Source organism: Grammomys surdaster, unplaced genomic scaffold (genome assembly GCF_004785775.1).
Source record: "Grammomys surdaster isolate TR1022 unplaced genomic scaffold, NIH_TR_1.0 125753, whole genome shotgun sequence".
NCBI lineage: Eukaryota > Metazoa > Chordata > Mammalia > Rodentia > Muridae > Grammomys > Grammomys surdaster.
The window spans coordinates 1-11809 of NW_021620585.1; the positions used below are offsets into that span (position 1 = coordinate 1).

Sequence of the window (11809 nt, forward strand, 5' to 3'; positions counted from 1 at the left end):
TCAATAGCATTTTTCAAAAAATTTGTGGACAGAATGAAGGAAAACCGCATGGATTCTAAGCAGAAGGTAAAACATGGTGGTTTCATGAGAGGTTCACAGTGTGATAACATGTTGGTCTGTGTACATGTGAACTGTGTGCTAACATTAGACAGAGAAGGCTAGATTTAGAGAGAAAGAATATTTATATTTTCTGGGGAGGAAAAGTTGGATTTTAAGAAAGTTGATTGATTATAAGGGAGGAATTAACCGTTAGCAATAGGAATGAAAACTAGTATACTGCTCATAAGGATTGAAATAAAGAAAAAAATTGACCTAGCACAAGGCCTGAACAAGATCAAGACTGTCAAAACTCCAGCATACATGGGAAAGGATCTCTCCAAACTCAGCCCTTTGCTGAGGAACAGTGGCAGTTGATAGCTGTGGAGGGAGGGTGTGGACACAGGTAGGTTTCCCATGAAGCATTTGATGGCCCCACAGCCATGCATGTGTAATTAGGACTAGTTGGACTCAGTGGGTAATTAAGGAGAGGGCATGGACTGTGGAGGAAGAAATGTTACACATGATATAGAAGGAATTGGATGGAGGAAACAGTGGGGTGGAGATGACCATGTCTGACTGTGTGCATGTATGAAATTCTCTAATAAGAAATAAAAATGATTAAAAAGGGGATTATTATTTTCCTCTCCTTCAACAACATTTTCAAAGAATAAAAGTGATTGTTTAAAATTCTCTCTATGTAATTGAGTGTAAAAGAGGTTGATGTGGAAGCTGGAGGGTTCCTGGTTTATCCACTCCTGCTTTTGTTCCTTGAGAACTCAAGCAATCCTAGCCACAGTTGTGAATTTAAGGGAACCATGTTCTCAGAAATGAGAGAATAAAGCTTCTGCACTCCTGATCGACCTGTGATTTCTGACCTTAACATTGAGTTTCCATTTTTGCAACTTTTCTTTCTGCTTCCAGCACCGAGTGGACTTTCTTCATCTGATGATGAATGCTCATAATAATTCCAAAGACAAAGAGTCTCATCAAGGTAAGCAAGCCCTTCCTGATCAATGGACATGGATGCTCTTGGGGAGTGAGTGGTTCACTCAGAAAATATGTAAGGAGGCTTTACTAGGTAGAGGGCAACCTCTGTTGAGTTCCTGAAAGACAGATGTGGCTATTATCAACATGGAATTTTCTGGATGCTCATGGCAAAAGTTGGCTCCTAAAATGAAGGGTGGCCATGATGAACATCTCCAGTTGTCTGTTTGTTACCTGGGTGAGCATAGGTGCTGTTTGTGTCTTTCCCAGCATGCAGCCTGCCTAGACATCGGTGTCTAAACATACTGTCATGGGGGATGTACCTAAATGGTGCTGAACTTCTATGGGATCCCCTGTTGTACATGTGCTCTCTAGCTTAATCCATGGCAAAGATTTACTTTTTCTTTGTGTAATATCTAAATAGCTTCTGGGGAAAGCCCCTTTGTACAAATGCAGTGGTCCTCTTCATTCTTGCTTTGCATTTAAAAAATCATTCAGGTCTGGGCAGAGAGGCAGGAGCAGGTGTATCTCTGTTAGTTCAAGGCCAGCCTGGTCTAAATCATAAATTCCTGGACAGACAGGGCTACACAGAGAAACTGTATCTCAAAAACCCATAAAAATAGCTGACAGATTTTTAATCTTCTTTTTGTAGTACAAGCATGTGCAGAAGTATGTACACATGTGCATACCCCTAAATGTGTGAACAGTTAACAGATGAAAACGCACAGTATCTTGTTCAATCCCTTTCTGCCTTGTTTCCTTGGAGACAGGGATTTATTTATTTATTTATTTGTTTATTTATTCATTTATTTGGGTTTTTCGAGACAGGGTTTCTCTGTATAGCCCTAGCTGTCCTGAAATCACTCTGTAGAATAAGCTGGCGTTGAACTCATAAATCCCCAGCCTCTGCCCCCCAAGTGCTGGGATTAAAGGTGTGTACTACCACTGTCAACTGTTTTTTTTTTATTTGTTAAACTTGAGGTTAGACTGGAAGCCAGGAGGTCCCAAAGATCAACAGAGTTGTGGTTACAGCGTTGTGCTGCCCCACCTGTGTATATTCTTTTAATTTTAATTTTAATTTAAAATCATTGTTACTATCATGTCTGCAAACTGATGCCATTCCAGTTCCAGACTTTGTTCTACACATGTGCATCAGTAGCTAATGGAAAGAGAGTCTTCCATTCTGACCTATTCTATTATCATGTAGCAGTATAATTCTGGGTCACCATGTTTACTTTAAAAAGTGATCGAATACTTTGTGTTTCAAGACTTTTCCTGTTTGCCGACTTGAAACCCTTTCATGTGATCAGATAACTTCAAGTTCTTCTATACTCACTCCTCCGTTTGTCACATGGTCCATATCGCCCATCCTGACCCATATTCACAATGTGCTTGTGAATGACCTTTAATTCCTGAGACTAAAGACATGTGCTACCATGCAGCATTGCTTTAGCAGAACTATTTTATCTGGCACAAATGTGGAGTGGTGTCATTTCAGCTTTCAAGTAGTCCTTTGTCAGTGATTGTTATGTGAGATTTTATGGTGTTCTTTGGAAACATTCTCAGAGCCTGTGCTTAACTTAGTGTGAAGGCAAGCCTGGCAAACATGGCAGTCTCCTATGGCTGAGAACTGCTTAGGTGATGGGTCTTTCAAGACTAGCCCTCTATCAGATAAGACATTTTGGGTTTGTGGAAATTGACTTGCTAAACTTGCCTTTTGTGTAACAATAAAAAGAGCTTCTGGGAAGCTGTCAGTGTCCAGTTCTTGAGGGGCTGATTCTCCCTGCTACTGAGAAGCAGAATTCTCCATGACTGGCTTTCTTCTCTCCAGTCAATCTTCCAGTGTAATCTGGAACACAAACCTAACCCTGGTGTATAGAGTGCTGGGGACTGAACCCAGGGCTTCCTAAATACCATGGAAGCAGCCCATCTCCTGAAGTGCATATCCTCAGGCCTTGTCTTTCATTTTTGATTGCTACAATAAATATTATTTTTAAAAATCGACATTGATTGTGGACTTATTGTCCAGTTTCAGTTTAGTAGCAAGGACTTACAGGAATTCGGAGAAAGAATTTACCATAATTTAACATAATCACATCATTCATGGTAGATGTACAGCTAACTGTAACGTTAGCTCTATGGGCTTTAATGACATTTTCTGGCTTCTACAGGAAGTTAGACAAGCACACATAAATAAATAAAATTTAAAAACCCACTTTAATCTATATCGGGGACCTTCTGTAACTCCTTCTCTAAGGGATTAGATGCTCTCTTCTCAGCTCCATGGGCACCCTCCTCAAACACATGGCACCCCCACACATACAGAAATACTGATAAATAAAAATAAAATTTACAAAAAAAGAAAGTCCATGTCTTGAAACTGCCCACTGGGGATGATAAGAAACAGCATTAACATAGGGACAACCTGCCTGAAACGTTCTCCCTTTTTGCACGTGTCACGAAGTTGTCACGGTGACGATAGTCTTAGTGTGACTGAATGGCACTTCCATAGTCTCTCTAGGAACATGGAGGCTCATTTATTTTCTCCTCATGCCCTCTGTGATGGTCTATCCTGACATGGCTTATCTGAGATTTTTTTTTTTTTTTACTTCCAGCCCTGTCTGACACGGAGATCACAGCCCAGTCAGTAATCTTTATTTTTGCTGGCTATGAAACCACCAGCATCACGCTTTCCTTCGTCCTGCATTCCCTGGCCACTCACCCTGATATCCAGAAGAAACTGCAGGAGGAGATCGACAGGGCTCTGCCCAATAAGGTGAGTGGATGGTATAGGAAGGAAAAGGAGAAGCCTCAACAAAGACACCTTGTTACCTGCAATATTGTGTGTGTATATGTGTGTGTATGTGTATGTGTGTGAGTGAGAGAGAGAGAGAGCAAGAGAGCAAGAGAGAGACAGAGAAAGTGAGTAAAAGTTAGTGTATGTATGTTGTATATGTGGTGTGTATATATTTTTGTGTATTCACACCACTGAACCATCTTTCTAATTCTGGTGATTATTTTTACATTTTTGTGTGTATGTATGTATGTATGTATGTATGTACATACACATATATGTACTTATGTATGTATATGAGTATATATGTACGTGGGCATGTGTGCTATGTGTGTAGGTCAAAGGGCAACCTGAAGGAAGTTCTTCTCTCTTTCAACTACATGTGTTTTAAGGGTCCAAATCATGTCAGTAGGCTTAGTGGTAGGTGCTTTGCTCACTGAGCCATTTGAGCAGCCCTTGATAATTTGTAACAAGAATACAAGCATCAGTTATTCCCAGGACCATTTTGAAATTATAAAAGTGCCACAGAAGAAAAAATTTACAATAACTCCTCTCATGGCAACAGAAGGTTGTTGTGATGAAGTGTGAGGCTTGGTGTGTCTATTATCTCGGACCACAAGAGTACCAAGCAAGCAACATGTACACAACCTGTGTGATGTTAAAGATATGCGCTTTACATACAGCTCTCTTCATGGTTCAATGATACTACTGGCTCTGCTGTGTCCCAGCTGTGCATTAAGATAGGCTTTCCTTGGCCTTGATTGTGCTAACTCAGCTCTGTGCCATAATTCCTCCTATCTATTCATAGTTATAGGAGAAGAAGCCAAGATGTGAGACTTTGTGTCTAAATCATGAGCCAAACTACCGCCCTCTCTCTCAGTGTGTGTGTGTGTATGTATGTATGTATATATGTAAATTTGTGCACACATGTATGTGTGTGTATATATGTGTGTATGTATGTATATATGTAAATTTGTGCACACATATATGTGTGGGTGTATAGGCCACAGATCTACATAATGTATATTTCTAAATCACTCAACTCCATGTTTTGTGATACAGGCTCTCTTACCAAACCTGGAGCTTATCAATTGGGTTAGGTTGTCTAGCCAATGAGCACCACAAAAGTCCTGTCTATGTCTACCTACTGCTGGGATTATAGATGGGTGCCACTATGTCAGGCTTTATAATGATTTGTATCTGAGCTCTTATCCTCAGGCTTCATAGTAGACCCTTCTTTAATTGAGCATTTTTCAGGCACTAAGTGATAGTTATTCTGCTTTATAAGGAGCTTGAGAGATGGCACAATTGTTAAGAACACTGCCTACTCTTCTGTAGGGTCCATCCATATTTGAGTCCCAGCATGATAATGGCAGCTCTCAACTGCTCTGAATCTAGTTACAGGAAATCTGATGGCCTTTTTTGGATTTTGTTGGCACTGTACTCATATGGTGTACTCAAACATACATAAGCACAATATCTACATATATGAAATAAAACAGCTAAAAAACCCGTTTAAAATGTATTGTAAATACTAACTAAGGTCCTTTGAGCTGCTGAGCTTGACTTTGGGCCTACTGAGAATTCAATACTAGATACAATTGAATATCAATCTAAAATCTCAGCACAAATCTTTTTCTTTCTTCTTAGGCACCAGCCAACTATGATATAGTGATGGAAATGGAGTACCTGGATATGGTCCTGAGTGAAACCCTCAGACTATACCCAATTGGTAATAGACTTGAGAGAGTCTGTAAAAAGGATGTTGAAATTGATGGTGTGTTTATGCCCAAAGGGTCAATAGTGATGATTCCTTCTTTTGCTCTTCACCATGACCCACAGCACTGGCCAGAGCCTGAGGAATTCTGCCCTGAAAGGTACCAGAACAGGAACCCACTCTGCACTCTGCAGGCTTGTATATGCTTTGATGTCTGTTATAGAAAGATGATCTAAGTATGGTTTGCATCCATTTCTATTCTGTGAGGTGAATGGCAGAGTAAGGGAAGAAAAGAGAGGAGAGGGGAAGTCAAATGAGAACAAGGTATGAGCATTTAAATATAGAGTGTTTTCTTCCTTCTTCCTCAAGTAGTTGTTGCCTCACTTAAGTGTGGGGTTGGAACCCAGTTTTAATGCATTTCAAATGAAATGTGCTTCTTAGAGATAGACAGAACATTATCCTGAATGGATTTTTAGTGTTTCAAGATGTAGTTCCTTTCTTGTTCCTTTTATTTTTTTTGACAGTCACAGGAATGGATAATGAATTCTGGTCATTTTGACCTCACATTGCCATGTCTCTTTTCCCTTCCACTTATGTGGAATCCCTGTTTATCTTCAACCAGTCTTCTTCATGTTTTTATTTGTTTCTGGATTTTTCTTTTTCGTGACTTGTGAGTTTACTTAGAGTTGCTTGCAGAAGCCTAAATGCAGGAGTTAAATACTGGTAAATGTCCACTGTCCAGTGGCTGCATTATTGAAGAGAAACATCTCTCTTCTCCAAAACATCTCCTTAAGGAGGTGGCATCTCATGGGCACCTTCCCCATCCATGATGGAATGATGATGTGTTTGGTCTTGTGTAGGTGTCCACAGACGCTATGAGTTCGTGAGTGCAGTGGCCATGTCATGCCCAGAAGTTAGTACTGACAGCACCCATTTCATTCACTGGCTCTTACATTCTTTCTGTCCTTTCTTCTGTGATGTTTCCTGAGCTTTGGATGGGCTGAGAACTTCAACAGTGATTATTTTCAACACACTATGATCAGTCACGAGCTCCTGTGTCAAATGTCTCCCATTGCAAACTGAAACTTTTCTGTGCAAGGGTGAGATCAATACTAAAATTTGTGTGTAGAGATAAATATTTAGAAGACATTTTGATTCCATGTTCACTTAGCAAAACAACAGCAGTACACTGTCATCTAGTGCCTATAATGTCTGTAGCCATGAGATTTTGACCAGATTTAGAGTACCAGGCAATACTTTCCACTGTGATTTGAACCTCCAATCCAATCAGAAAATGATTGGTTCCCCCTACTGCATAACATCACTATTACACTAGTGTGTTCCTATGCAAGGATGTATTTTTAAAAAGATTATACACACACACACACACACACACACACACAAACACACACACTAGCTGTTTTTAGACACACCAGAAGAGGGCATCAGTTCCCATTACAACCATGTGGTTGCTGGGAATTGAACTCAGGACATTGGGAAGGCAGTCCTCTTAACCTCTGAGCCATCTCTCCAGTTGAAGGAAGTATTTTTTTAAAAGAACAGGATTTATCATATCTCTATCATATAGAGACTCTTATAAGGGAAGTGCAATGAAAAGGACCTTAATGTAAACTTCTCAGACCCAAATACTTGTAAGCAGAAGTTCATTGAACTTTTTCCAAACTACCTGTGTGTACTGGTTAGATGTCAAAAGGCAACTTCACATGTGTAGTTCTCATGCTTTCATTATTTGTTAACATGCTATCTACTATTATGTCTCCAGGTTCAGCAAGGAGAACAAGGGCAGCATTGATCCATATATATACCTGCCCTTTGGAAACGGACCCAGAAACTGCATTGGCATGAGGTTTGCTCTCATGAATATGAAACTTGCTCTCACTAAAATTCTGCAGAACTTCTCCTTCCAGCCGTGTAAAGAAACACAGGTGATGGAGAAAAATATCTCTGTAAATAGTGTTTTATGGGAGGCATTTTTCCAAGTGAAGGTTCTATGTATAAAAATCATTATGTATATTTGAGTTTTAATAATTTGTTCTCTGACCAAATGAGCTATGTGTATCTAGGTATTAACTAATGGGCCTTTTGTTCTATATCTGTATAAAATAGAACTTAATATTATGAGAAGTCAGTGTAGGCCAGTGTGACAGGTTTCCATGCATTCTGTTTGAAATTCTAGTCATGTCCATTTGAGATTGGGTATGTCATGTGCCATCCAGACGTGCCATGGTCATGTCTTCAGTGTTTGTTGTGTGTTGACCTCTTCTCCCAGAGATCACAGAAGCCCTCTTCTCACAGTCTTTTTAACCAGTGATGTACATTAGAATTACAGAGTAACTTTAAAACTCATACATGGGTCTGGGATGTCTCTCAGATGGCAAAATGTTTACCTGTTTTGCACAAATCTCTAGTTATAATCCCCAGAACTACATAAATATGCTGTGATGGTACATACTTATACTTACTACACTCAGGAATTAGAGGATTGAGTATCATAAATAATTCTTATCTACTTAGCGAATTTGAAGCCAACATGGTCTATGTTTCTCAAGGAGAAGCCAGAAACTCAAGATGTCTGGTCTTTTTTGAAATCCTAATACAACTCACTCAGAGTGTGGCTTTAGAAGCTCATCTCTGAGACAGAGAAAGATGTGTTTAGTTTTCATCTGTTTCTTAAGGCAGTTGTATAACTTTATCTACACATACCTTTAGTTAAAGTATTCCTTTTCACTAAAGCATTTAAATTATGTACAAGGATTTAGACAGGTAAAGCAAGGTTCTAGTTTTGAGACCTAATGGCCTACCTGGCATGAGGCAGATGCTCTTTCTAGCTCCAGTCATTTTAAAATGGACACTTCTTTGTCTCCATAACTTTGTTCCCCTTCCTTTTCACTTGAGTAGAAGATTTTTTCCATTGGATGCTTTCCCCACTCATCATTGAAAGGCATCAGGCTAAATCATTTTCAAAGAATCTTGTAGAATTAGAGATTCCCATTCATCCAATCCTTGGAAGCCAAGAATAGATTCTAAAAAAGCAAGCAAAATATTTGTCCTACAGAGAAGACTTGCTCTGAATATGCTGAGGTGTAGTAGTGAGATATGATCTGGAAATTAATAGAGTTAAAATGTAAACTTTCATGATTATCTTGTAAAACCAAACATAACTTTTCATGACTTAAAAAATAATATAACATAAACACTAAGAATAAGGTTAAAAATGTTAAACTTTCTGTTTTACTCTAAATCTGCACAGAACATAAATAGTATAAACCAGCATGAGTTTGTCTCAGGCCTTGACTACAATAGATTCTCAATCACCATTTTACATAATGTACATTTAGATGCAAGCTCTCAACATCTAATTGACACAGCTTTTAGAATAATGGAGAATTAATGTCACATTATATGATATTAAATGCAGCTTTTTGGTTCTGCAAAGCATTATTATCCTAAATACTTTTTATTAAACTTTTCTTCTGGGGATCTTGTTGGTTTACTCATTGCTTTTCAACATTTTTCTTCCCCTGCTGCAGATACCTGTGAAATTAAGCAGAGAAGGACTTCTTCAACCAGCAAAACCCATTGTTCTAAAGGTTGTGCCAAGAGATGCAGTCATAACTGGAGCATGACGTTCCCTCAAGGAGTTCTATTGGATTCTTCAGAAAGTACATTGAACCCTTTAATTTATCTCATAAATGAATTCAAGATAAAATGGTTCTTAATTGACTGCCTTGACTTGTGGTTACAGATTCATTGCATCCATTGATCTTTCTCCATGTCTACCCAAATTACAATCTAATATAAAGGAGATGACAAGTCAGTGACAGAACAGAAAATTCACCTTCACTTCTTGTGGGACCATCTCCATCCACATTTGAATGTCTCTGTTAATTTCTTTTGATGATAACCATGTATCTGTAATTTGATCAATAATTTTTTGAAAAAAAGGTGAACTATTGTGACATCTCTAATTGTAGAATTGGTATCAGATGTTTTAGTTGCAATATTCTACACTAAAAGTCTTGTCCCTGTCTCCTTTCCCAACCATTGGCTGTTGACAACTTTATTTGCCAATGAAAGCCAACTGGGGGCAGGTTTCCTTTAACCTATATGTGGGACTCTGCAAACAGGTTTTGAGGTAATATTATTAGCATAAGAACACAAGCTGCTACATTCTCCCTATTTTGTTCACTAAAGGCCTTTTCTTTCAGATATACACAGAACATAACTATAACAGTTATGTAAACTATGAGGTATGATATACAGTAATAACATCCAGTCTATCAAGCTTGTCAATGTGGGTACATTGTTCTAACATCTATCTTACATTAAAGATATTACAATTCTATAAGTGAATTCTGTTCTGATTTTCCTTGCAGCATCATCTGAAAACCATCCTTTCAAAACTACATCATCTTTCCTAATGTTAAACAATTTAAGTTTGAATATGAGACTATACCTAGTCTTCAACCCCATCAGAAATCAGAGAATGAATTAAATTTAACCTGAATATATAGGAAGCACAAAAACATAGCTTTCAAAACTTAACTAAATTATAGACACAGATGACTACTTGGACAGTCCCCTATACCGCAAAACATTGAATCATCTGTCTTCAGCCTTCTGGCCAGTATCATCTAATGGACTTTCAGTGAAGCAGAAGCTATAAAAGACTAGCTTACTCTATCTTGGAAGAGCTAAGGTGCTGACTATCCAGCCCTTTCATCCTTTTCTGGAAAGTATTCTTTACCTTCAGATGAATTAGGGTAATTCTTGCCTAGTGGCTACCTTGGCACAATAAGAAACTCTGCCTGGAGTAAACAATGCTCAATATCTTCTTTAAACTGTGATGTGATACTGTGAGGAGCAGACATGACTTATAGTCAAATGATCTTTAACAATGATCTAAATATTTAATATATAAATTTAATAATCTGTCATATCCTGTGGATTTCTGTTGTTTTTGAAGACTATCTATCTATATAAAGTGTATAAGAACTGTTAATCCTTGACTATTCTTAGCTATTTCTACTTGAATAATATTGAAAACACTTTATTATAATTAAATTAGAATCTAATATAGTTATGAGTTTACTCTCTGATCCTCAACTTGCCTTATTTAATCATCTTAAACAATTTGTAATAGTAGCTGGAAGGACTGTGTGGGTCAAAGCCTTTTGTTTTCACAAGTTGCATAGACACAATGCCTTTCTTAGAGTAACAATATTAATTCAGATTTTATATCAATATACAAAGATTTACACCAATGAAAACCTTAAATCTTTATCCATATATAAATTCTGTACCAACGTAAGAAATGATAACTTCAATTTGCATCAGTTATAAAGAGTTGTACCAATATAAGTTTATGGCTATATGATGCTTTGCTTAGGAATAAATTCAGTAATCCATCCCATATATTTACTTCCTGTTCAAAATTATGACCATTCAAAAATTGTCCCTTAAAATGACTATCTATAATTTATAAAGTAACAATAACTGCACACCCTAACCCAAAGGATCAGGATGATGACTCTCCACAATTTCTTCCTGATGAATAGGAGCAATGAAGATTTCTTTTAAAGGAGCAGGGAGGGGTAGGAAAATAAGAAACATTGGTTAGAAATAAGGTAACTGGCTTTAGCATTTATTATCCAGTCTCTGTATGTCTAGAAACCTCAGGGTTTATCTGAAGTTCTGGGATCTGTCTGAAAGGCTAGATGAATCAAGTTTATCGGGAATCAGCCTCATGTTCTGAAGTTGTTTTGAAAGCAAGTCTCTGGAAAGCATCAGGAAGGAGGGAGTTGAAATACCAGGTTGTTTTAGTGTTCCTGCAGACAAATCTTGTTAGAGCTTCAGATTCTGCAATATATGAATCTTACAACCAAAATTATAGTACTATTAAGATATTTGTATGGGTTGTGTAAGGTGCACAGATCAGGGAAGTATGAAATTTTGCTTCTTATTTGAGGAGCTGAAAGACAACTATCCTTTTATACAGCAAACCAATAGTCACCATCAAACTAAATGAAGAGAAACTTGAAGCAATCCCACTAAAATCAGGGACTAGACAAGGCTACCCAGTCTCTCTCTCTCTACCTATTCAATATAGTACCCAAAGTTCTAGCCCGGGCAATTAGACAACAAAAGGAGGTCAAAGGGATACATACTGAAAAGGGAGAAGATACCACTATTTGCAAAATATATGATAGTATACATAAGTGACCCCAAAAATTCCACCAGAGAACTCTTATAGC

The 11809-nt window shown here is 38.0% G+C and overlaps 1 protein-coding gene across 1 annotated transcript; it reads left to right on the plus strand.

The window, feature by feature from the left end:
• Window positions 1-3: 3 nt before the first annotated feature.
• LOC114639837 (cytochrome P450 3A11-like) lies at window positions 4-9279 on the plus strand (the record flags this gene model as incomplete). The annotated part of the gene is made up of 6 exons (XM_028788603.1): window positions 4-66; window positions 961-1030; window positions 3639-3799; window positions 5468-5694; window positions 7318-7480; window positions 9086-9279. Coding segments are annotated over 6 exons (780 nt in total), but the record flags the coding sequence as incomplete, so codon positions are not given.
• Between the last annotated feature and the right edge of the window lie 2530 nt (window positions 9280-11809).